General features: G+C 41.3%; 1 protein-coding gene across 1 annotated transcript in view; it reads right to left on the minus strand.

Moving 5' to 3' along the window:
- The window catches only part of UVSSA (UV stimulated scaffold protein A), a 52,638-nt gene that overhangs the window by 12,050 nt on the left and 12,796 nt on the right, over positions 1-27,792 (minus strand). Inside the window, exons 7-11 of the mRNA XM_035137354.2 lie at positions 17,003-17,105; positions 3,980-4,142; positions 2,467-2,592; positions 1,730-1,913; positions 787-898 (exon numbers count right to left, since the gene is read on the minus strand). Of these exons, the coding sequence (XP_034993245.2) occupies positions 787-898; positions 1,730-1,913; positions 2,467-2,592; positions 3,980-4,142; positions 17,003-17,105 (688 nt within the window). The remainder of the gene's footprint in view (positions 1-786; positions 899-1,729; positions 1,914-2,466; positions 2,593-3,979; positions 4,143-17,002; positions 17,106-27,792) is intronic.

Raw genomic sequence — 27,792 nt, forward strand, 5'->3', positions numbered from 1 at the left:
CCTGAGCTAACGTCACTAGTGATGAGAAGTTGGGTGTGGTTTGGGGAAAATGACTTCATGGGCCAAACTAGACCCTCTGGCAGGCCAAGACTGGCCTGGGGGGCCAGAGGTTTCTCACCCCTACTTTAATCCAGATCTGACTGGCATTTGTACTGCAAGGCCTCAGGCACAAGGAACTTTTCAGTTTTGCTACTGAGAATCTGATAATTTAACTTCTTTCTTGTTCCAATAATGACTTTGACCGGGCTTCTCCTCAGCCCTCCAGATGTTTTTGGCCTACAACTCCCATGATCCCTAGCTAGCAGGACCAGTGGTCAGGGATGATGGGAATTGTAGTCTCAAAACATCTGGAGGGCCGACGTTGAGGAAGCCTGACTTTGACTGTAGCTATACTTAGGCTATGAAGTGTATATTCAACCTTATTTGTGACATTTCACCCTAAATTAATTTGATGAAGTTTGTGCACTATTATTTAAAAGCAGCAGAATAGTCATTTGCTTTGGAATTTAGAAAATGGCTTATGATACACAAAATATAGAGCTTTAATTTATGAAAAGCATTTTGGTTACAACCAAAATGCTGTCAAAAAAAGGTATTAGTAAAGATGACTTGTCCTTTCTAGCACCAGGAATAATCTATTTCCACCTAGGATAAATCCATGTTTTACTTTATAAATTAATATTGTCTGGCTTCTCCTCCTCACTCCCTATGGTTATAGTCACATTCAAAGGTAACTTTGCACATATTTTAAATTCAATAATCACAGATTTCATTAAACATACAAACCTGGTTGCTTTTCTTTTTTCTCAAACTGTTGCTTTGCTTCTCTCTCTCTGTCTTCTTGATCAATAGGAGTCCCAGAATCATCCCGGGGGATTATTTTTCCATGAAATGGGCACTTCAGAATGAAACAAGGATATCTGTGGTGTTACACACACATTCTCTCTCTATATATATATATAACAAGTTAGGCCTGATTAGGAACATTTGTTATAGCTTATGGATAGAACAGAGAATCTGCAAGTAGGTTTATTTGAATGCTAAAAGTACCTAACAATCATCAATAAAATGCAACCCCAAACTCCAGGATAAAAACAACTAGTGGAATTCCTTCGCTCTTTTAGAGCTTGAGGTCATCCTCTGTTTTAGGAAAACAGAGGTCATTCCCTCTTTTAGGAAAACAGGGAAGCATTTCTTCAAACAGTTCTTTTATGGCTGGATTTAAGTTTAATATACCAAATTGAGGACTTGAAATTCTTCATATTCAAAGTCCATTTTGGCATTCTCAAGTGATCTTACACCACAAATCTTATGGTCAGAAATATATTGAGTAGACATTATAGTGGTACTGAATAATATAGCATCAAACTGTTAAAACGCTGTGCCCAGGCCCCAGTCCTTTCTATTCTGCAAAGTTTTATTTTGCTCCATGTTGGTCTGGCAGCAACAAGATTATTTTCCGTCATTTCATCATGAATTACGAAGGCAGACTTTTAGAGAAAGGAGACCTAATTCAATTCCAAGTAATGCAACAGGTGTACTATGTGGGGCTCCAAGCAGAGCACACAGGAATTCGTTTGGGATTACATTAAATTCTTCCCTAATAGAGCTTCCCCCCCAACTGCTGCTGACTCATATCTCTGGACAAGCACATTACAGTATTAATATTTTAGAGAAAGGGCAAAATGGGATCGAGTGGAATGCTCTAGAGGTGTTATTAAGCACCCACCTTAAATCTATCCTGCCTTTCACAAAGTCCCCCATTAGGCATTGGTGCCCGACATTTGTGTTTCACTGGCTCAAACTTGCCAGCAAATGTTATATATCTGCTGTTCAACATCTCTGCAACTTCTTTGTTTTCCACTTCCTCTTCCATTTCGCTGGGTGCCCAGAAGCGATGCTGAGAAGAACATCTAGAAAACAGAACAGTTACGTCAGTGCTTTGTTATGAATGTAAGCATAAATTCTAGAGAGACATTTTAACACCTTCTCCTGATATATGACATACCCTTTTAAAATATCTAAACATTGCTTGGGCTATATGCCCAAATTCCTAAACATCTTTGATTTTTTTAAAATACTGAATATATTTAATTCAGCTGCAAGCTAAAAATATATATAAAACTACTAGCTCAAGAGGACTGCAAGTGATTCGCTTCTCCATAAGCAGCTTCATCACATATTTTGTAAGGTCAATTTACCATTTTGTGTTTTTGCACTGTAAATAGCCTTGTGATCTTTGGATGAAGCGTGGCATATAAATTAAATAAAATGAATTTTAGAAATGGATCAGGTTATGTCAGAAGTGCTGTCTGTCATCAGATGGCTCATGAAATTTGCAAGTGTGCAGAAAGTTTTTTACATTTCAAGGTTTCAGTAAAAATGAACAGATAAGGCTTGATGCGTCACAATTTAGGAGAGGAAATAATTTTACATATTTAAAAAGAAAACGTGCAGTATATTTACTTAATAATCTTCCCAGAATCTGGTTGCTCTTGGCCCCAGTAGAAAAGATCTAACCCAAACGGTACAACAGGGACATTGGCCTTTTCTTCTTCAGACTTATTGTTGGGTGCCCCTGGTTCAGAATTCCTAGATTTGTAGGATAAAATATAAATGATGAAGAGACAACAGTTACTATCCAGAACGACAGGAAACATTCAACAATTTGCATCCACTTTACGTTAGACCTACCTCAACTTTTAGCAGGTCAAAATGCTGTGAAAAGCAAATACATTACTATGACAAGGAATTAAAGATTCACCAGAAGATGTGCATAACTCTTAAATAATTTTCCAAGGTACTTGAACAAGAAAAGCTGAGAACAATACAACACAAACCAAGCAAGAACCACAATGCTGATTAAATACTGCCTTTGTCTTTAGAAGTCTAAAGCAAGATTATACCACTTTAAACAGCCATGAATTCCCCCAAAGAGTTATGGGAACAGTAGTTTGATAACAGAGCTGAGAGTTGTTTGGCAACTCCTACTACCTGCCTGGGGCTACAATTCCCAGAGTTCCCTGGAAAGAGGAATTGACTGTTAAATCACTCTGCAAATTGTAGTGCTTTGAGGGGAATATGAAAGCTAGGAGCTGAATGGCACCTTAAACCTGGGTTATGGGCGCAACAATGGAATGTCAAGGTCTTGTCCAAATGAAAAGAACAAAAGGGAACATAACCTTTGGCAAAAAGAAAAGTGGAAGCAGACAGTAAGGGATGCTAAAGAATAATTAGGATGACAAGAGAGTCAAAGCTGTGCTAGATGAGATTGCAGAGCTGAATGAATTCTTTGTAGGAGAAGTGTCTGAGGAATTAAGTTCTAGGACTAACAGGCAAAAAAAAAAAAAAGATTCACTACTCAGATGGTATGGCATGAGGCCTTGAAGGGGCCGGAAGATTCAGCAGCATATGAATTCCATGCTGGAAATTGTGGTAGAGCTGAGGGGAACAGGGAAGGAACCCAAAGACAAACTTGTTACAGCCCTACGGCTGTGCTGCCTCTATGAATCATACCATGCCTTGATTAATACCTGTGAAACCAGACCTGACCCAAGAATATGTTCAAGGCAGGCTGATTTATAGAGTACAGCCACAGGAGGGAAAACAGGGCAGGCAAGAAGACTGAGGGACTAGAGACAGTTCAGAGATCCCCCTTTACCCTCCTTCTTCTCAAAAAAAGGGACTCCTCTGTATCAACAACATCTTCTCCACAGATTTATCCAAAGTCCCCTCCTCTGCCATGAGGATGAGCTTGGCCTGAGCAGCTCAAACTTGGCCTTGACCTTTCGGTGGTGGCAATCACTAGCTCCTGGAGGCATCGTAGTTGTTGGGCAAAATCCCAAACATTAAATAAAACCTCTTCTCTGCAGGAGAGAAGCAAGGTTAATGCTCTGTAAGTATTAAGGCCTGGCTTTTTTTTGGGACGTGAAATGCAAAGGATAAGAGATTGCCAATGGAATATTTGTCTCATTACAACCTGGCACCTGGAAGATGTAATCTAGGCAGTTTATCTTGGATCATTTTCCATGTTGCAGCTGCACAGGTTGGATCAAGTTCTTCTTCATTTCTTTTAGGCTGGGAGGTCACTGCAGATGCTCTTCCTGTCGCAAAGGGTTTTGAAGGTGATACTGGCTCCAACCCTACAAAAAGTAAAGTTAAGGTAAGCACACATTTGCAAACCTATGTCTCTGAAAAATAACAGCTGGCCAGTTTGTACAGCACATTTCAGAAATGGAGGCAAAATTCTGGTCTTCACCAAAATATTAACTCTAGCTGTATAGGACAAAATTTCATTTGTACCCATGTTTCTTTAGAAAGTCCAAGAAAAAGCACCACTGCCCAATTTAGATTCCACATTCACAAATGTCTCCAACCAAATACTTTCCCCTCTCTGTCAGCAGCAGGAAGAGTCTTGTACTCTTTCAGAAACACAGTGTCTGATCTAGCGTATCTGAGAACTTGTGACACTATAGAGGAATGGAAAGAAAATTGGAAGAGGCCAACGCAGGGAAAGGTCCTAACAGAACCCTCTTGTTTTACAGTGATGGGACAACAATTAGTGTTCCAAGACCTGTATTTGCCACTGTGATTGCAGCTCCAATAATAAGGAAGCCAAATGACACCCCCAAGGAGTCCTGAACTTTGTCTTTTGCCAGTTATGGAACTGGTCTGGCGACCCGATTATGTTGGCTATTGTTAGGAGGTCAAGCATTTTGTGATTTTCTATCCATTCCTTGTTTCACTGCATATAGTGAGATTGCCCACAAGATCCCTTTTGTTGCTTTGGTAGGAGGTAAAACTCTCTTCAAAACAATGAGATGGGGTGGGAGAACTTGACATGCAACTCTTTTCTCTCCAAGGATGAATCTACAGGTAATATTGACCCCGCCCCCCCAAAAAAACCCACCTGCTATTGTTCAGGACACACTCCAGTCCCACATATGGGATCTACTCATGAGTAGGTCAAGTCACTGGATCTTCTAGAGCAGGCACCCCCAAACTTGGCCCTCCAGCTGTTTTGGGACTACAATTCCCATTGTCCCCTGACCACTGGTCCTGTTAGCTAGGGACGATGGGAGTAGTAGTCCCAAAACAGCTGGAGGGCTGAGTTTGGGGGTGCCTGTTCTAGAGCTTGGAGCCCCCTCTCCCTTTGACTGATGCCTTTGGTATCAAGGGCCTCAGTTGAAGGGCCAGGTCACCACCTTACCTCCCCCTAGACATCACTAAGGTCAATTTCAATGAGAGAAGCCTCTATGGGGAGGAAGGCAAATGGGCTGCAGAAAGACTTTCAAAGACCAGCAAGTGCAATAATTTCTCTTTCATGGACTTTGGCAGTCTCGGTTTTTTTCCCGGGGAGAGGGGGGGACTAGATAACTTTTAGCTAATGGAGGGATAGAGGCTCGGTCAGTTGAAGCTAAACTGTTTCCAGTAAATTAAACCAAATTCATTCTAATAATTGGGCATCAATTTAATTTTGATTACATAGAGTAAAAACAAATACTCAAAGAAAAATACTATTTTTGGGCAGAAAGCATGTCTGTACCAGAAACAGAACAAAGCTCGCTAGCTAAAGCTAATCCCCCATCCAAAACCCTCCATTTTCAAATATCCTTTATATTATCACTACTACAATACCTTGGTTCAAATTTATTACAATACTTGGTTTTAGGAAGATTTTTTTTTAAAGTCCAATCTCCTGGTGGTGTTTGTTGTTGTTTAAATTGACCAAATGGCACCTATTTGCCTGAAGCAATAAAGTAGACAGCGTTAAAGAGATAAATCAATAGTAGGAAATAGAGAGGCTGGGATTTCAGCTGAAAGTTAGGCTGCTGAATGCTGACATTATTGATTTCAGCTAGTTCAGCTGGCCTTGTAATTAAAATGTAAATTTGAGAAAGAGATTGTGTCCTGACAGAAATGGTGGGATTAAGGGGAGATAAAAGCTCCTCAATGAAAATTCAGAGAAAGTAAAAGAACAGGTTTCACCAGCCATTTGGACTTAGGAGAATCAGAAGTAGGTAGCAGTATATATTTAATTGAAAAGGGGGGGGGGGAGCCCACCGAACTAGAATATAAATAATATGAACAAAAAGATTTGAAGAACAGGTTTTGCTCCCTTTCATCCGTTCTGTTCTGCACATAGCCCTTGCTAATCCAAAATACCGGTACATGTCTATCAACACAACATAGCATACAAATGACTACTTCAGGCATGCCAAAGGGCAAGAGTGTGTGCTGAAGAGAATTTTTATTACCTTTTTCCTTTTAACATAAACATGTATGCACATACATGGACACTCCCTCCCTCCCTCCCTCCCTCCCTCTCTCTCTCTCTCTCTCTCTCTCTCTCTCTCTCTCTCTCTCTCTTACCAGAAACGGATTTTCATACTTCCCATGAAGCTAGTTACATTTTTCTTTGGCTCTTGCCCATTGTTGCCATTTTACCATTTATCTTAAATGATTTGGGTGCTGAGTTATGATGCCTATGTAACCAAAACAGGGCTACTGAGGCGAGGAAGGGATATCACTATGCTCAGGGAAGTCCCAATGCATTACTATTACTAGTAATAATAATAATAATAATAATAATAATAATAATAATAATAATGATAATAATAATGCTTGCAGAAATACGGGGGGGGGGGGAATAGGAAGAATAAAACTGAAGGAGGAAACCAGCCACTAGAGATGTGAAGGCCCGGAAAAGACCCGGAAAAATTCAGGAAAAAATGGTTCCCCCCCCCCATTTTTTTTTCTTGAAGCCTTTTTTGTTTTTTCCCAAAAAATTGAAAAAATTTTTTTTACATCTCGACCAGCCACCCGCACCCCCCCCCAAATCCCTGTATAATGGTGACTGGGTATACTGTGGGCCACAGAATGCTGAGTGTCTGGTGAGGGAATGGAGGAATGGAACAGTGTGGACTATCTCCAAAAAGGCATGGCTGGTTGGCTGACGCTCTCAACAGAAGCACTCCACACTGCAACCGTTCTTTGCAGCTCCTGCAATAGTTTGGTTAAAAATGTTCAATTCGGAAAATCTTGTTTGTATGTGCATGCATGAACACACTATGTGATATTATATTCACTGAAATCATCATTCCTAGTGAGGGGCAGATGGGGCTCGACCACCTGGGAAGGTGGTTCATCTTGGAGAAGGAAATGTGTGATCCTAAACCTCTGCTTTGAGAGATGTGGGTGGCGCTGTGGTCTAAATCACTGAGCCTGGGGCTTGCCAATCAGAAGGTTGGTGGTTCGAATCCCCGCGACGGGGTGAGCTCCCGTTGCTCGGTCCCAGCTCCTGCCCACCTAGCAGTTCGAAAGCACGTCAAAGTGCAAGTAGATAAATAGGTACCGCTCCGGCAGGAAGGTAAACGGTGTTTCCATGCGCTGCTCTGGTTTGCGAGAAGTGGCATAGTCATGCAGGCTACATGACCCGGAAGATGTCTGCGGACAAACGCTGGCTCCCTCGGCCTATAGAGTGAGATGAGCACACAACCCCCGAGTTGTCCGCGGCTGGACCTAATGGTCAGGGGTCCCTTTACCCTTAACTTTAAATCCGGCACTGCCCTTTAAATCCGGCACTGCCTAGTTAAAGGTGCCAAAGGACCCAAGTTTGCAGCTAATAATGCATTGTTCAGGGTGGTTAAAACAAAAAGGGGTTGTGAGGGGCTCCAAACAGATCCCTCCAAACTGGGTGAATGGGAAGTAACATGCCATATGCAATTCAATGCAAGCAAGTGTAAAATGATGTACACTGTGACATAAAATCCTATTGTCACATATTAATGGCACCTGAAATAGAAGTAATTGACCAGGAAACAGATGTGGTGATTGTATTGGATAGCTTTGATGAAAAGGCCAATCCAGCGTGTGGCAGCTGTAAAAGTGTGTGGCAGCTGTAAGAGAGGTTCAGCATGACACTGAAGTGGAGACATTGTTACTCCATACAAACAGTTTTTGGCAACAATTCATGTTTAATGGACAGTGTACTCTGGACATGCAACTGGTCCACCATGAAGAAATTATTTATCAAGTAGCACCTGAATGAATTCTCACCCCCCTTTATACGTGGTTCTTTTGTAAATTCCAGCCTACAGTATTTGTTTTAATTACTTTGACAGAAGTTTTATTCTTTACACAATGTCCTTAATCATATGTTCTCCTTTGTATGTCTACAAAACATGTATGAACATCACAATGTTTTGTAGCTATACATAGGTGTATATATGATTAAGGACATCGTATAAATAAAACTTCTGTCAAATTTAAAACAAATAGGCTGGAAATTACAATTCCAAGAGAACCACATGTAAGGGGGGGGGAGTGGGATCTGCAAGAAAATGTTGCAATGCATCTTCCCGTCTCATAGAAAAATGAGGGAGTTGCCCTGCTAGGTTTCTTATTTAGTGTATTTCTGCAACCCTAGAAGTTTCTCCAAGCATTCTGACCTTTCAGTCTTGCTTAACAGTAGCCCCTTTTTGGTTCCATTTCTGCCTTCACCTGTCACCTGAGTTTGCTATTAAGAAGAAGTGATAGTCTGCACCCTGGAAAATTATCGATCTATTATTGTATATTCAATATTGCATTACATGCAGAGGTACTTTTTTTTCCACACACAACAGTTTTCTGCCTGAGAACATATCCATCTATTGTTGTTACAACTGTTGCCTGCCTGTTCTTTAAAACCACTCTTTCACAAGTCAAATCACTCTTAGTGTCCATTTATGTATGCGTTCTAGACAGAGGAAGACTGGGGTGTCATCTTATATGACTACAGGCATACAAAACAACAAGCAAACTGCAATACTGCAAAATGAGAGATCAGGTGCAAATGTAAATAAGGATTATACAAATGAGAGGTCATTAAAAACCCTGGTAATGTTAATTTGGCATGGCACCCCTTAATGGGTTATGTCTTCACACTTCAGTGGTCTAATCACCTAAATTCTTTTACAAATTTACATTTTATCTTACACATGGAAACTCAAATTGACTCCCCCCTTATTATAACATCTATTCAAACTCTCAATTCTTGCCTTAATTTGCAGTTAGAATATACTTTTTGACATATAAAAACTATTTACAATATGTAACTTTTTTCCTTAGTGGGGGGAAAAAAACCCAGTGCAAAGTAAAAAATAACTAACCCCAAACATATATTTTGTCCATTAAATTAAGACTCTGACTTCGCATATTTGAACAATGACTCATCAAGAAAGTATTGTATAGGTCTGCGGGTTTGTGCATGTGTGAATCAGGATTAGTTAGTACAAGGATTGTGGACAGATGGCGACACACACCAACACAACCCCCCCCCCCGCCCACTAACTGCACAAAGAGCCCAACTGTCCTTCCTTCCTTCCTTCCTTTTAAAAAGGTTTAAGTTGTAAATAAAACTTGCCTACTTGGCACCACATCTTGAGTCTTTTCTAATGCTGGAGCAACAATAAGTATTTGAAGCAGGGGTGGCTAGCCTGTCTCTGCTCCCTATACTGCTGGATTGCAACTCCCATTAGTCCTGAGCACTGAACATGCTGGGTGGCGATGGCGGGAGCTTCAGTCCAGCAGATATGGAGGGCCACCCCTGATTTAACATACTGAGCCAATAATTCTATATTCCCTGCCTAATAGAACTTGTTCCCCCATGGCTCAGGAGCCCTGCCCAATTAAGTTAGTTTCCCTCTTATTTGTGTTCCCTTAAGGAAGTCCGAAGCACATTCTTTCTTAAAATATTCCATGTTCTAATCAAGGGCAAAATTTCAAAGAATCCTGTTTCAATATAGATTGTGGTCATGTAATGCTAGAGTCCTTGGACTTTAATATAGAATACAGAATAATATTCCATCTTTTACTGTTATTTGGAACATCACCTTCTTCTGATCAGTATACTGGGGTATTCAGATGAGGGTTTGGTTATGCACTGTTTACCATACAAGCTCCTATATATTACTGAGCAAATGGCTTATTTTTTATTGCTATGTGTATTGAGCTTTGGGTAAACTGCAGGGTCCCCTTGCCTACTTTGTTGTTGTTGTTTTATTTGCATTATGTGTTCCAATATGAATGGATCATAAGACTGTGATAAATATATTTCATTCATTTAGAACATATTCCATACTTTATTGTACATGTCACATGTCTTGTTTGTAACTCTCATGTGCGTACACAGTGTGCAATGCTGTGCATGACTACACTCGGTCCTAATTAATGCTTGGTGGTAGCAACTTTATTAAAACAGTCAGTTTGCGCAACGCATTTCCAACACCCATACCAATGAAAACTCAATATACAGTAATACCTCGGGTTACGAACGCGATCCGTTCCGGATTGCAGTTCGTAACCCGAATAGTTCGCAAACCGAGCGCGATGGGCGCCGCCATTTTGCGCATGCGCAAAGCGCGATTTTCGCGCTTTGCGCATATCGCGCGATCGCGGGGGGCGAAAACACTTCCGGGTTTGCGCAGTTCGTAACCCGAACTGTTCGCAAACCGAGGTGGTCGTAACCCGAGGTACGACTGTATCTTGATGGAGGGTGTAATTGAAAAACAATATATATAGAGAGAAAAATAAAAATAAAAAAGAATAAATCAACATATCAGCCATCTAGAAAGGAAGCAGAATTCATTGATTGAAAAATCTAAATGAAACAAAGACTGATTTAAATCAAGTTCCCTATTATTATTTATTGAATTTATATACCGCCCTATACCCGGAGGTCTCAGGGTGGTTCCTGTAGGGTGGTATTCACTGTGAGTAGAAGCCCTTCACAAGAACTACCACCTGAGCTTTGCCCCCTTTCCCCATGCTCCCTGAAATTGGCTCAAAGGGGTGGGGGTGGGAGAACCCCCAGAACACTGTTGGGAGGGGGGAAGGAGAGGGAGACTGTTTCATCTGGCAAGCTCAGTGGTAAAGCCTGCTCTTGATATAGTTTTACTCCACTTCAGGGCTTTTTTCAGCAGGGGGCCGGTCTACTGTCCCTCAGATCTTGTGTGGGGCTGGACTATATTTTTTTTGGGGGGGGGAGAATAAATGAACTAATTCCTATGCCCCACAAATAACCCAGAGATGCATTTTAAATAAAAGCACACATTCTACTCATGTAAAAACATGCTGATTCTCGGACCGTCCGTGGGTTGGATTTTGAAGGCGATTGGGCTGAATTCGGCTTAATTTGCCTACCCATGATCCACTTGATGGAGTACTCTAGAAATAATCACTGTCACTTGAAGTCCAGGTGATCTCAGTGGCTAGGAGTGCCTACATTTGGTTTGGCTGGTGAGTCAACTATGATCTTTTCTGAAGAGGGATGGCGTAGCTACACATCAATTATTTATTATTTATATATTTCATAAAATTTATACACCGCTTGATTGTAAGTAACCTCTATGTGGTTTACAAAAGCCGTTTCTACTGAACTGCTTTCAACAGAAGTACAAAAACCAAGACTATATTTATTTCATGGATGTGTGCATGTGTTTCAGTCACTATCATGTGCCACTTCAACGCACAAACCACTGGTTATGAATCAGCACACTACAGTACACATAAGTGAATAGATGTCTTATTTTGGTTAACACACCCTTGGAAAACAGCCCTATTTCTTCAAATGGGTTTCTAAGCTTAGTCTGCTAGATATAAAGCACAGGGGATGTCAGCCAGAATCTTGACTAAGGAAAGGGCTGATGAGGGTGAAAGCAAAGATTTCATGGAGGTAGAAAGCTCTAAATTTCATTGTTAAATTAGGGCTGCAGGCTTTAATTGATTAATTTGTGTCATCAATCAATGAAAGCCTTAAGCACACCTTAAAAATGTCCCCAGATTAATCAGTGAAGCTGAGAATAAAGATTATGGACTCTTCAAGGGCCTGCCATATTGCAGTCCTCCTCATACCAGCGCCAAATTTGATGAAAGAAAATAAATTAATTACCTAAAAGCAGCCTTTTTCTTCAAGTCTGCATCCAAAGTAATTAGGAATATTATCAAATTAAGTGATTAAATATTAAATATCACCTTTAATCCCAACAAGCTTTTGCGCAATACACTGCAAGTTTTCAGCGTTAAGAGAAATCTCAATTTCTTCTAGAATCTTCAAAACAAACCTTAATTGAAAAAATCTCAGTGTGTATACTTATTTAAATGTGATTCATTAATCAATCAACTGGTTGTAAGCAAAGGCAAGAAAACAGTTGTTTATGCAGCTGATATCCACATATTAAATATGAACACTTATCAGCACAAGAATACTGGCGCTTACTCCAATCCTATGCACACTTACCTGGAAGTAAGCATCACTGAATACAGTGGGACTTACTTCTGAGTAAATATGCACAAAAATGTGCTTTGAAGTTTCCACAAGAGAACAATAAGTTTGAAATTTTACAAATTAGAGTAGCAAACATTCCAGAGAACAGAGAGAGCCTGCTAGGCTTTGGAACTAGCAGCAAATTTAAACTGAATTTATCATTTTTACAATTCTAAAACTGCAGTCACAAAAATTGAATTGCATGTGATTAATAGAACTCAGGTCAATAAGAAGCTTTTTGAGACCATATAGTTGGAATAAAGACAGAGGAGTTAAGGTTATTTTGGTAGTTAATTTTAGACAGATAAAGAATCAAGTATTTTTCATTAATAAACATGCACATCTTAATGGCAATTCCATTCTGACTGGAAACTGAATACATGCATGAGAGCTAAAGAAGCTGTATTAACTCACATTTCACATTGGGGTGGGATCATTAACTCCTTGGGTTTGGGGGGCTACGGCATCTAGAGATTTTCCTGAGCCAAATAATCTGGGCAAATGTGGTGCCAAACTCTGGCATACTAAAGATTGACAAAACATGGCTTGCTTATGCATGACCAGTCTCGAGATTGTCACCTAAGCATCTGTTGTTGTTTAGTCGTTTAGTCGTGTCCGACTCTTCGTGACCCCATGGACCATAGCACGCCAGGCACTCCTGTCTTGCACTGCCTCCCGTAGTTTGGTCAAACTCATGTTCGTAGCTTCGAGAACACTGTCCAACCATCTTGTCCTCTGTCGTCCCCTTCTCCTAGTGCCCTCAATCTTTCCCAACATCAGGGTCTTTTCCAAGGATTCTTCTCTTCTCATGAGGTGGCCAAAGTATTGGAGCCTCAGCTTCACGATCTGTCCTTCCAGGGAGCACTCAGGGCTGATTTCCTTAAGAATTGATAGGTTTGATCTTCTAGCAGTCCATGGGACTCTCAAGAGTCTCCTCCAGCACCATAATTCAAAAGCATCAATTCTTCGGCGATCAGCCTTCTTTATGGTCCAGCTCTCACTTCCATACATCACTACTGGGAAAACCATAGCTTTAACTATACGGACCTTTGTCGGCAAGGTGATGTCTCTGCTTTTTAAGATGCTGTCTAGGTTTGTCATTGCTTTTCTCCCAAGAAGCAGGCGTCTTTTAATTTCGTGACTGCTGTCACCATCTGCAGTGATCAAGGAGCCCAAGAAAGTAAAATCTCTCACTGCCTCCATTTCTTCCCCTTCTATTTGCCAGGAGGTGACAGGACCAGTGGCCATGATCTTGGTTTTTTTGATGTTGAGCTTCAGACCTTATTTTGCGCTCTCCTCTTTCACCCTCATTAAAAGGTTCTTTAATTCCTCCTCACTTTCTGCCATCAAGGTTGTGTCATCTGCATATCTGAGGTTGTTGATATTTCTTCCGGCAATCTTAATTCCTGCTTGGGATTCATCTAGTCCAGCCTTTCGCATGATGAATTCTGCATATAAGTTAAATAAGCAGGGAGACAATATACAACCTTGTCGTACTCCTTTCCCAATTTTGAACCAATCAGTTGTTCCATATCCAGTTCTAACTGTAGCTTCTTGTCCCACATAGAGATTTCTCAGGAGACAGATGAGGTGATCAGGCACTCCCATTTCTTTAAGAACTTGCCATAGTTTGCTGTGGTCGACACAGTCAAAGGCTTTTGCATAGTCAATGAAGCAGAAGTAGACGTTTTTCTGGAACTCTCTAGCTTTCTCCATAATCCAGCGCATGTTTGCTATTTGGTCTCTGGTTCCTCTGCCCTTTCGAAATCCAGCTTGCACTTCTGGGAGTTCTCGGTCCACATACTGCCTAAGCCTGCCTTGTAGAATTTTAAGCATAACCTTGCTAGCGTGTGAAATGAGCGCAATTGTGCGGTAGTTGGAGCATTCTTTGGCACTGCCCTTCTTTGGAATTGGGATGTAGACTGATCTTCTCCAATCCTCTGGCCATTGCTGAGTTTTCCAAACTTGCTGGCATATTGGGTGTAGCACCTTAACAGCATCATCTTTTAAAATTTTAAATAGTTCAGCTGGAATATCATCACTTCCACTGGCCTTGTTATTAGCAGTGCTTTCTAAGGCCCATTTGACTTCACTCTCCAAGATGTCTGGCTCAAGGTCAGCAACCACACTACCTGGGGTGTACGAGACCTCCATATCTTTCTGGTATAATTCCTCTGTGTATTCTTGCCACCTCTTCTTGATGTCTTCTGCTTCTGTTAGGTCCTTACCACTTTTGTCCTTGATTATGGTAATCTTTGTACGAAATGTTCCTTTCATATCTCCAATTTTCTTGAACAGATCTCTGGTTTTCCCCATTCTATTGTTTTCCTCTATTTCTTTGCATTGCTCATTTAAGAAGACCCTCTTATCTCTCCTTGCTGTTTTTCGGAAATCTGCATTCAGTTTCCTGTATCTTTCCCTATCTCCCTTGCATTTTGCTTGCCTCCTCTCCTCCGCTATTCGTAAGGCCTCGTTGGACAGCCATTTTGCCTTCTTGCATTTCCTTTTCCTTGGGATGGTTTTCGTTGCTGCCTCCTGTATAATGTTACGAGCCTCCATCCATAGTTCTTCAGGCACTCTGTCCACCAAATCTAAATCCTTAAACCTGTTCCTCACTTCCACTGTGTATTCATAAGGGATTTGATTCAGATTGTATCTTACTGGCCCAGTGGTTTTTCCTACTTTCTTCAGTTTAAGCTGGAATTTTGCTATAAGAAGCTGATGATCTGAGTTACAGTCAGCTCCAGGTCTTGTTTTTGCTGACTGTATAGAGCTTCTCCATCTTTGGCTGCAGAGAATATAATCAATCTGATTTCGATGCTGCCCATTTGGTGATATCCATGTGTAGAGTCGTCTCTTGTGTTGTTGGAAAAGAGTGTTTGTGATGACCAGCTTGTTCTCTTGACAGAACTCTATTAGCCTTTGCCCTGCTTCATTTTGAACTCCAAGGCCAAACTTGCCAGTTGTTCCTTTTATCTCTTGATTCCCTACTTTAGCATTCCAATCCCCTGTAATGAGAAGAACATCCTTCTTTGGTGTCATTTCTAGAAGGTGTTGTAGGTCTTCATAGAATTGGTCAATTTCACTTTCTTCAGAACCGGTAGTTGGTGCATAAACTTGGATTACTGTGATGTTAAAAGGTCTGCCTTGGATTCGTATCGAGATCATTCTGTCATTTTTGAGATTGCATCCCATTACAGCTTTTGCCACTCTTTTGTTGACTATGAGGGCCACTCCATTTCTTCTACAGGATTCTTGCCCACAGTAGTAGATATGATAGTCACCCGAACTGAATTCACCCATTCCCTTCCATTTTAGTTCACTGATGCCCAGGATGTCGATATTTATTCTTGTCATCTCATTTTTGACCACATCCAGCTTACCTCTATTCATGGTTCTTACATTCCAGGTTCCTATGCAATATTTTTCTTTACAGCATCGGACTTTCCTTTCGCTTCCAGGCATATCCGCAACTGAGCGTCCTTTCGGCTTTGGCCCAGCCGCTTCATCAGCTCTGAATCTACTTGTACTTGTCCTCCGCTCTTCCTCAGTAGCATGTTGGACGCCTTCCGACCTGAGGGGCTCATCTTCCAGCGTCATAACTTTTATATGCCTGTTGTCTTTGTCCATGGAGTTTTCTTGGCAGGGATACTGGAGTGACTTGCCAGTTCCTTCTCCAGGTGGATCACGTTTAGTCAAAACTCTCCACTATGACCTGTCCATCTTGGGTGGCCCTGCATGGCATAGCTCATAGCTTCTCTGAGTTATTCAAGCCCCTTCGCCACGACAAGGCATTGATCCATGAAGGGATCAAGCATCTATTCAGAGCAAACAGTCAAAGATTGCAACATTTCATAGTGACATTGTGAGCAGCAGTAGCAGCAGCAGCCTGTGTTGTCTGCAGTTATGTTACTAACATCCCTGAAAAAAACCTAGTTACTGGAAGAAGTTGTTTCAGTTAATCATAGCACTGTTTCAGCAAGTCACACCGTATTCTAAAATGTGAACCAAAACCACTCTCAGCAGCCAAAGCTCTAACTTTTCCCAGATTAATACATTTTCTTCCTCTGTGATATATCGAAAGCTGAGATGCTTTGAAAACCCACAGACCCATGAAAAAGCAGATTACGAATAACTGGGGATAAACACAAACAGTGGCCTTATACATATATGCTCTAAAAAGCATGTGACTTTTAAAAAACGAGGCTTTAAAATAAAAGCCAGAAGAATATTTTTCTTCTCAACCTTTGTAAGAGATTTTGTACAGACAACCTGGTTTATTGGTCCCCTGAAATACTGGCTCTGTGAGTGGCATGACCTGCAACAAGTAATACAAATGCTACCCTGCTTGATCAGATGGCCAGATCCTGTTCTGTCCACCTGAGTAAACAATTTATCCTGTGCATGGACACACGCACAGGTGCACACACGTACGTAGGCTGCAATTCTTGGTTCAAAGCTACAGTGAAATATGAGTGAATAAAATAAGCCTCCTGCCCCGAACAAAGTTGACTCCTAGAGGACTTGTGTTTTTGTAAAGTCGGTCTTGCTCCCCCTATCTATGTACTGATTTCCTCGCAGCAGTCGGAAAGATTACCCACACCACTGATCGCTTTATTACCTTGTAATGGCTGTTTATTTGCTTTGCCGCAGTAGCAACATGCAGTGATGAAGCTTTTCACAGCTGAGCAAACTCACCGTATTCATTACGAAGGTGGTCTGGAATGTAGGGCTCGTAGCCCTCCTTCTCAGGCACGTCGACAAACTCGTCCTCCTCGTCACTGTCGTCTGTTGCTTTCATCTATGGAGAAAAGTCAAGAGCACTGAAGAAACACGGAAAACACCCAGCGGACACCCCATGTGAACATCCCTCACATCAATGCTTCACCCCTGAAGATCTGCCATCCCATTTTATTTTCAGCGTTACCCAGAACACTATATGGCACATACAAAGCACTGTTAAAAGCAACATTTCAAGTACGGAATTTACTGCCTTCTCCTGGAAGGGGATGAAATCTTCCCTTCTACTTATGCATGGTCTTTACTGCCGCTTCATGTTTTGTCAGGAACTGGGTTTCCTCAATAGGCAATGTAACACACGGTAAACAAAGCCTGAACCATCAACTTGATTGTGTGGGGCTTCATGCACCTACCTTGCAAAAGCAGCCTTAGGAAATAATTTGCAAGCAACATTTTACTCCAGTGTACTCCCATTACATCTTTTAACTACAAAAAAAATTACTTAATTACTGCACCAGGACGCATGCCTGCAAGGAGCCTCAGACTCTGAGCTTTCATTTTTAAAAAGTCAGTCTATTGGCCTCCTAGAAATAAAGTGAGGAAGAAGGCGGGTAAATTGGCTTGGCTGCTCTTGCCTTTCACTGTTCTTAGCCAATGAAAGGAAGTAAAAGTTGTGATTGACAAGTGAGCTGTTTCAATATCAGGCGATAGGAAACCTGGATTCCTGAAGAGCTGCTGTTTCCCCCTCCTCTTTTGTGCAATTTTTACCTCTGTTTTTAGCACATGGAATCTCTGTAGTTTGCCCACACCCAGCGCAGTTCAGCCAGGTCAGAGCACTGTGAAAGCTTTCCAAAGAGGCATATGCATGTCTCCTGCTGTGCAGGAACTAAAGTCCAGGCACTCATTAAGAATTTACTGTATAGTTAACTTAAAGTACAACTCTACACATTTTTACTCAAAAGTACCGGTAATTCCCTGTGTGTTTAATGGAGCTCACTCTCAGGTACAAGATTGCAGCCTTGACTTTCTTGTGAGAAAGGAGAAGAACTTAAATACCGGCAGCCCACCACATTTAAAGTCATTTTATAACAGAGGGGTATAAAAACCAAAAGTTAACACACTAAATTAAATTATTATCATTAAAATAAAATATATTTTATAACATTTTAAAACCCTGTTAATATAATTCAGTGATTTTGCTGCTGGGGCAGAAACTGGAACGTGGCAGTAAGCTTTATTTTTTTACTGAGCTATTAAGGAAAATACTAACTGTATGCTTTTCCTTACTACAGTACTTTACCTGTAAAAGTAAAAAAGTAAAACACAAATAAATAAAACTTAAGCAATTTTAAAAATGAAAGCAAGACATTCTGCTTTCTGCAGCCTCTCACCCCGAGTGGCAACAGGCCTAAAGTAACTCCTTAAGAATTCCCAACCACCATAGTACAGTCTTGCATGAATAATATATACAAGAGGCACACTGTACATTGGTTAATAGGGTTGCCAGACTCAATAGAAGATAGGACTTCTGTGCCTTTAATTGCCCTGCTCTCTTTTGAGTCTGGGAACCTTAAAGAGAAACCAGCAGACCCTTTGCTTGGAAATTAAACACAGGGTCTGCTGGTTTCTTTTTAAGGTTTCCAGACTCAAAAGAGAGCAGGGCAATTAAAGGCACAGAAGTCCTGTCCTCTATAGAGTCTGGCAACCCTATTGATTAAACTGAATTGGGGGAATAACGCAGCTGACAGGTAAATCTTATATCCACTAGTTATCACTTTGTAAACTCACTGTGTCTCACTGGGAAACATCCAGTGCAAAAATAGATAGAACTATACAGTAGTGCCTTTTAAGTCTCTAACCCAGGGAATTCTAAGCAATATGCAAGTTTAGGAATTATGCAAATTTTTTAAAATATATAAAACTAGGGGCAGCCTCCCAGCGTCTGCCAAGTCCCCACCTCTCCCTTTACACTTCACCCAACTCCACATCCCTTCATAGCTCCTTTGTATCCCTCCACCCATGACTTATTCAACCTTTTGCTGTTGTTAAACTGCCTTCTCTGTTGCTCCCCCCCACTAAATATTCTATGCTGCTAAACTCTCAGGCTAACATTCATGCCAACTGTTAGTCCTTAAATTGCAAGAGGAAGACGTGATTTCCCCCTGCTGCAGGATCTGAGATCACCGAGGCTGAACTACTGGTACCTAGTCTATGTGGGACTGCCCTTGAAGAATATTCAGGAACAACAGGTGGTTCCGATTGTTGCTGCTGGGCTGTTGATAGGGGCCTGTTATTTCATAATCCTTTACATGCATTCACTGCCAGTAGGTTTCCAAGTCTATATCAAAGCTCGAGTTATCACTTTTATCCTCTCCCTCCCCCCATTAATTTTTTAAAAAAACCAACCAAAATTCTGACAATATAAACAACAAACAGTGTTAGGGTTGCCAGACTCAATAGAGGACAGGACTTCTGTGCCTTTAATTGCCCTGCTCTCTTTTGAGTTTGGAAACCTTAAAGAGAAACCAGCAGACCCTTTGCTTGGAAATTAAACACAGGGTCTGCTGGTTTCTTTTTAAGGTTTCCAGACTCAAAAGAGAGCAGGGCAATTAAAGGCACAGAAGTCCTGTCCTCTATTGAGTCTGGCAACCCTAAACAGTGTTCAGTTATGTTTATTTGACTTTACAGCAGGCATCCCCAAACTTCGGCCCTCCAGGTGTTTTGGACTACAATTCCCATCATCCCTGACCACTGGTCCTGTTAGCTAGGGATCATGGGAGTTGTAGACCAAAACATCTGGAGGGCCGCAGTTTGGGGATGCCTAAGTTACAGCATACAAGGAAAGCTAGAAATTGCACATGGAAGCTTAAGCCCTTGCTCTGAGGCACAAATATGCCTTTTTTTAGACTTGGGCTTACAGTTGTAGAGGACTCTTTACTTCCATATCTAATAAATGGTAGTCACTGATTGTGAGTAGTCTCTCCTCTGCAACGACTGTGGTGCAGAGTTACTTTTTCAGACAGCTATCTGCCATATTCCAGCTGTCCAGCCTAGGAATGCGTCTAATTGTGCATGCAGAGGCAACCTTACTTACACACACACACACCCTACCTTTCATTTCCTACACTGGATCAAGCCCCTGAGCTGCTGTGTTACTCATGAACTAACGACTAGCCACACTTTTACAAAACATACGTGTTTTTTTTATTAGAGAGAGGAAGGTTTTTGGGAAGAGGATGTTTGGAGACTTTTATATAACAGTAACAAGACAAAAAGTAAGGCGTGGTTTAACACTAGATTCAGAAGGCGTTTTTTTCCTGTTCTCTTTTAAACATTTCAGCTTTTACCTGGTGATGACAGGAAGGCAAGTCACCTATAACAGTTATCAAAGTTTCTCCTAGTTTAACTAATTATAGGGTCGACATTAAACTCCAGTGCTAAGTACATTTCTTTTTTCAAACTAGCTGAGAAGAATATATATCGAGAGGTAACAGCTTCTGTCAAATAAATTAGAAAATAAAACTCTGAGGGACATAATTAGTAGGCAATTATTTTATAGGAAAATGGTTTTTTTTAAATGTATTTCATAGGAAAAGTTGTAACTCAGAAGTATTAAAAAAAAACCATTTCAAACCAAAAGCAAAAAGAGTAAAATTCTCCTTTATTAGGGACCACTGATAAGCAAAGCATCCATGTATGACAGAATGCAAATAATTTAAATTGTGTATGCTTATGGGAAATACAGCAAATGTCTTTTTTAAGGTCGCTTCTTCTGTGATCAAGTGCGCAAATGTGAAAAAGTCAACACAACATTTCTAAAGACATTCCTAGATTTTATTTTACATGGACAACACAGAGAAGCCAGGCTTGAGAAAGAATTACAGCTAAAGAGGCCTCAGTCCAATTCCTAGAGCAAGAACCTGATCTGAAACCAGAGGGGTCAACACTGCTGCACACTTGCAGGTTCCCAAACTTTGAGACCCTCGCAGAGCCCTGCTGAGAAGAGAAATAATAAGATGCAAAGTCACTTTGTTTAGGCACAATCCATGAGCAGTGCATTTAGGCACTATAGGAAGCATTAATCATAGGAAACTGTAATTTTTGTTATCAGTCCAACACTAATCAAAAGGGAAACCTGTCACTAGCACTGACCTGTGAAACGTCCCAATTATACTCTTTGGAAATGACAGGAGCACTTAACTTCCTCACTGAGTAAATGACGACAATCAATCACGTTTGAATAACAATGAGCCACGGAGCTGAAAATTATTTTTTGTATAGAATCTACCCAGGAATTTATGAAAGGTGAAAAGCAACCCAAGGTTTTAGGGCCATTATAGCTTTCAGCTAGTGCAGTGCATATCAAACACTAAACAGAATTTATGTGTTTTAATTTTCTAAAAGGTAGATGTGGACTTGGTGCTACAATGCATAACATATAATGCCAGGTTTTAAATATGAGGGTCATTTTCATAAAATATTATGCTTATTGTCTGCACCCTTGAATTCACTGAGGAATTTATTAAATTCATATTTCCACTAAAAATATTTAACTGCTTAGCTAACTATGAGAAATTAAGCCTCAGCTCCTAGATAGGGAAAGATTCGTTTTTGTATCATTTTAAAACAAGTCACATTTTTCTCCATTTGCAAGTAAGCAAAGATAAGTGCTTAAAAGAGGCATGTAAAAGGAGGTGGTAATGAACAAAGCTACTTTACTATTTCAGTTTGCAGTATCGAGTTCCCTTTCTTTCCATAAAAATCTGCTTATTGATGCAAAATCCTGTACTGTGTAGCCAGGAAAACCTTATGCCTAGGATTCCACCCCTGAGCAGCAGGTTTGTGCCAACAAACACTCATAGGGCTGCAGTTTCCCTCTGCTAACTCACTGTACTGTACAGCCAGCCCAGCACTCAGTTCTGACTCTCTCAACCAAAAGCACACACTTGGCAGCCACCTATAAGGGCCAGTAAGTCCTTAGCAATAGTCCCTTAAAAAGACCCCCAAATCCATTAAGAAGCATTAAGTAATGAATAAGCAGGATTTAACTGGTGCATCCCTCTCAGTACAAACATGGCTGAAGCTCACCCAACGCACATCAGAATCCACAGCCAGGTGTCAATTCTGCCAATCCACACATCATTCTTTTCAAGAGGAAGTGCCCCCCCCCCACCTTGGGGCAACTAGTTAACACATAAACACCTTTTTAAGAGCAACTACTATTGTGGAGCACTGGGACAGTCACTTTAAAAAGCCCCTTTCCTACATTTACTATCAAACATAAACCAATAAAAATGATGGCTCAGGTAACACTCATTTAGTTTCAAACTATTATGCTTGCTAGTATAAGGTTCAATTTGGCCACTTGCATTTTTCAGCTTTTACAAACAACTCTGTTTTACAACCCCCCCCCCCCTGAGGATGGAAAGCAAATCACAACTCATACAGAGACTAAACTGGTTGTTCTCATCACATTACTGTGTGAACAAAACAAGCGGTGGGGGGGGGGATCCAATGAAGTAGTTCAGTTAGTGCATGGACTTCTGGCTGTGCAACAGAACTTTCTCTCCCTTTCCTCTGACTCGTCCCAGGTCTGTAAACGGATTTGGAGAGGGCCTGGTGGCAGGTGGTAGAAGAGAGAGAAATTTCCATGGCACAGTGAGAACTCCTTGCACTAATGGAACTGCTTTGTCGAATACCCTTTATAATTTTTAGTGGAGAGCTATTTAAATATAAAATACATTTCCCCTATATATTTAAGCAACATTTATTTTCAAATATCCACAACCTAGCTCAAACCTTACTGTTTTCTGCTAATCAAGCTTCGGGTTTTTTTTAGCCCACCAACTTATTGTATCCTCCTTTGGAATCTTGTAATATTTCCCCAAATGTTAGTATAATCTCATTATGTGTTCCTCCCACTGAATAACCAGGCACCTCCTACAATTATTTCCTGTGATCTTCCCCCACCATCAATGGCAGCTGGTGCTACTGGGGGACATGGCCAATGAGAGGTGGCAGGGCCATGGCCAAGCTCTTCTGGTTTTCTCCCCATCCTCCTTTGCAAAGATATTGTGGACATAACATTTCAGTTTTACAAACAGCAGTTAGCTGAACCTTGCTTCAGAAGGGGTCTCCGATGCCACAATTTTTCAACATGGGTTCATGCCACAGTAACTGCACATTGCTCAGAAGTAAGCCACACTGAATTCAATGGGGACTGCTCATAAGTATGTAAAAGATTGCAGCCTGAATTGGTTAATAATAAATTTCCAGACTTATTATTACGCCCCTTCCCTAGCTTATTAACTTTTTCCATAATGTGAAATAAAGTGGTAAATAAAGGTATTAAGTAGACTAGAACCTGGAACACCACGATTAAAATCAGCTATGCCCCCGAGCACAGCTGAAACCAACCACCCCCTGATGGCAAACAGTGTCTCCCTCCCTTCCTGGTTCTTCCTCCAAAAACAGCTCCCTCATGAAGGGACTAGGGTGAGAGGGTGGAGCCTATGAGCAATCTTTTGATCAATGTGCAGTGGCCATATTGCCAGAGATACCGCATTTCTATATTCACTTTTCTTTCTACTGCAATTGACTGTGCTTCTGGAGCCGGCTCTTGAAAAAATTGTATTATACAAGCAAAAGCAATGGCCAAGAATTCAGATATGGTGAGGTGCGTGTGTATATAACAAGAAGCTACAGCTAATTGTTCACTGCATCTGGGATCATTAACATTTTGTTGCCAGATTTCTTGTTCTGCCTTTCTGAACACTTTTCATTCCTTTTCCCCAGCCTAAGAAATATCTTTCTTTCAGGGATGGCTATGTGGCAGGCTTGGATTTTCTTCCTCTAACATGATGTAAGGCCTCCTCAGATAAGTGAACTCTAAACTTCATTTGTCTTTCAGCAGGCTTGATGACTATGCATTTAAAAACCCATTTTATCTTATAAACTAAAAATTAAATGTACTCAGCTGTGATGGTCATCATTGCATCTGCTATTTATATGCTAATACCCTCACTGGAAGATCTTGCAAATTATTCCACCTACCAATATTTCATGTGCATCTACTCACAGTCAACTAAATATTTTTCCAAGAGGAGAGGGGAATTTTTTTTTGCCAAGAAATTAATACTTACTGCAGTGGAACCAATTTATATGGGCAACTTTATGTGAATGCATTTTGAATTCAGCCATGATGTAAAATATAGTCAAGTCATCTTAAATGAAGGAAAACTATAATTTGTGTAACCAAATCACGTAGTGTTCATTAGCAGAGTATAAAAGCCTTTTGAAATGACTGACAATATAGGGCAAAACAAGGTACCTTGCTGGAAATGAGATTTTTACAACTTCTACACCTGTTAAATCATAAATGTAAATGTCACATTAACCAATCTGTAAACAATTTGCTTTTCTCTTTCTTAAAACTGCAGTAAAACGCTGGGCTAGGAATTCACTGTGAATTCAGAATACTACTTATTGTATCTGTATGTTGCTGTTCTTGTAGAAAATTCAAAGATTGCTCTCTTAAAGAGCTGTTTATCTGCACAGGCAATCCCCAATTTCCACCTGGGTTGCATCCCAGGTCGTTGCGCACAATAGCATAGCTGCCAAGTTATCCCTTTTTTTCAGGGATTTTCCATTATGCTGAATAGGCTTCCTCGCAAGAAAAGGGAAAACTTGGCAGCTATGCAATAGCAAAACAGCCATAAGCTGGTTACACCTCCTTTTCCGGCCACTTCCAAGTTGCTGCGATGCAAACGTGCACAGTCGTGCATCAATTGGAGGCGCATGTATCTGTTGTTGCCTGTAGCATATATCAGCAATGTATGGAGAAGGGTGGTCATGGTGGCAGAACTTTCAGGTAGGCTTTATGGTACTAGAGTTTGTTCCTCTTGATGGACAATCAGTGACTGACCATTACAGTGATACCTCCGGTTGCGGATGGGACTCGTTCCGGAGGTCCGGCCGGATCCCGAGGTTCTTTGCAACCGAAGAGACTGCTTCTGCAGACGCGTACACAGTGGTAGAACGCTTCTGCACATGCGCAGAAGTGGCCTACTGCTTCCGCACATGCGCAGAAGCGGTAAAAACCCAGAAATATACTTCCTGGCTTACCGCTTACATATCCCGAAGTTTACATAACCAGAGGGATACGTAAGCAGAGGTACGACAGTATTTCCCTTTCCTTCCCTATTAAGCCTATTAAGTAGCTCCAAATTTCTCCAACCAGATCCTGCTGGGAACAATTTTATTGCTTACGGAGATATAGGAGTATTGTATACACCGCCTTGCTTGAACACAAAGCACTAGAAAGTATTATTCCTCCTCCTCCTTTTTGCTATGAGTTAGTTCTGTGGTGGGGTTCTAATTTTTATCAAACAAAAAAATATACCTTTCTTGATCATCCATGTAACCAGGAAAAATGAGGTTGTATCCAATTAAGTTCTACTCAAGAGTTGGCCCACTGAAATTAATGAACCTAAATCTGTCATGCCCATTAATTTCAATAGGTCTATTTTGAGTAGGACTAGCATGGAAGAGAGTAGGACTAGCATCTTGAGTAGGACTAGCATCTTGAGAGTCCCATGGACTGCAAGAAGATCAAACCTATCCATTCTTAAGGAAATCAGCCCTGAGTGCTCACTGGAAGGACAGATCATGAAGCTGAGGCTCCAATACTTTGGCCACCTCATGAGAAGAGAAGAATCCTTGGAAAAGACCCTGATGTTGGGAAAGATTAAAGGGCACTAGGAGAAGGGGACGACAGAGGACGAGATGGTTGGACAGTGTTCTCAAAGCTACCAACATGAGTTTGACCAAACTGCGGGAGGCAGTGCAGGAGTGCCTGGTGTGCTATGGTCCATGGGGTCACGAAGAGTCGGACACGACTAAACGACTAAACAACAGCATGGAAGACCGGGCACGATCCAGCAAAAAGTGACCAACCTATACACATGTTGAGATGAGCAAGATGTTTAAGCAATATCCTGAAATTTTATTTCACACAAATGTTGCTTCACCTATTTCCCTAGGCATAAGTGTTTTGATATGGCAAGCTTTAATTACCAACAACATCGTTTAAGTCAGAACAAGAAAACTGCCCAGAAGGGGAATGCAGGCAAGTTTGGTTTTGAGATCTGAGCTAGAAGGAGGATGGGGTTGTTGTGACCTCTATAATGTACTTTAAATTATTCCCATAGTCAACCCCTGCCGTTCACTCCTATGAGAAAAAGTGTAGCAATTGAGGACACCACTGTAATAGGCAAGATCTCTCCCCTCATCTCTAACAGGGAAAGAAGAGTGGTCTCTACTGAGAACATACCTGGGCTCTTTCTTTAATCTATTCATCACAGAGACCAGCATCTTGCTAATTTTCTTTAAAAGTAGGCAGCAGTGGGAGTCATCTGCTGTAGAAGACAGCTAGGGCTATGATCTGCACCCTGAATATTAGTTCCCTAAAATGGACCACGAAGTTGAGCAGTGTAATGGGGTACTGTGCTGCACACTAACTTCTCCCATCTACCCAACTTGATTCAGGTTGCCCAAGATGGCAACTCCTCCCTGGGCCAACACTCTCCCCAGGTGAAGAAAACCACCTGTAGCCAAAAGAAAAAGGAAGGGGGAGGGCAGTCAAAATGAACCCGTTTCCTTCACAGAGTGAAGGAGGAGCTTCAAGAGACTGTTGGGTAGAGAGAAACAGGTTTCAGCAGAGACCCAAGCAAGGAGGAAAGTCATCAGCCCCAGAAAGCTACGGACTGAGATGGCACCAAGATGCAAGTCTCCCTCCTTTCGGAAAGAGAGCAAGACCACAAGGCAAAAGGGCAGGGGGAGCAAGACTCTAACCTAGGAATTAAGTAACTTCCATCCCCCCCCCAAAAATGCTTTATTTTTCTTGCCTTTGCCTACCCTCTAGTGGACACTGCCACAGTAAATCCAAGTTCTTTTACAGCCAAGGCATATTGTTTTTGGATTAAACAGCCTTTGCTTGCCCCTAGAGAACGAGGGAAGACCACCCCTGGCTTGTTTTCCTCTTGCTGCATTATTAAATGCTGTGCACCACTGGCTTAAGAGTCAAACAAAGGAGTCAAGAGCCCACCAGAGCCCCAAAGAGCTGTCTGCTCTGGCCCTTCTTGTGACCTCTGACCCTTCAGAAGTAGCATGCTACAAGAAAAATTGGTGGAGAATGTAAGCAAAACCACATAACCAGTTCATGGAAAGAAAGCTGCAAGGCACACCTAGAACCATCCTCTACCACAAATGCAAATCCACCCACACGACCCAATTATTCACCTATTAAATACAAACCATGTTGTGCTACAAGCAGACAAATAATTCTAGTTCACTGATACAACACAGCCAAATCACAGGCTCCAAAGGAAGGTACCCATACATACAGACAGTCTTGCCAAGTGCTTAGACAAGCTTTGGAGACAGATGCTTCTTATGAACTACAAACTTGGGCAGAATGCCACCTTCATGCATCTATGTAGCTGTGCCACGCATTCTTCCAAGGAAAAGCTTTTATGGTCAGAACATCTTATACCTCTTTCTAGTATGGATGTAGGTGAGTATTACTTACTAACCAAATACCCCTATGTGACTCAACGCAGCTACATTCTAGAGTCAGGGTGGCATAATGGTTAGTGTTGGACTAGGACCTGGGAGACCAGGGTTTGAATCCCCACTCAGCCATGAAACTCACCGGGTGACCTTGGGCCATTCACTATCTCTTAGCGTAA

This window comes from Zootoca vivipara, chromosome 5, assembly GCF_963506605.1.
Source record: "Zootoca vivipara chromosome 5, rZooViv1.1, whole genome shotgun sequence".
Lineage (NCBI taxonomy): Eukaryota > Metazoa > Chordata > Lepidosauria > Squamata > Lacertidae > Zootoca > Zootoca vivipara.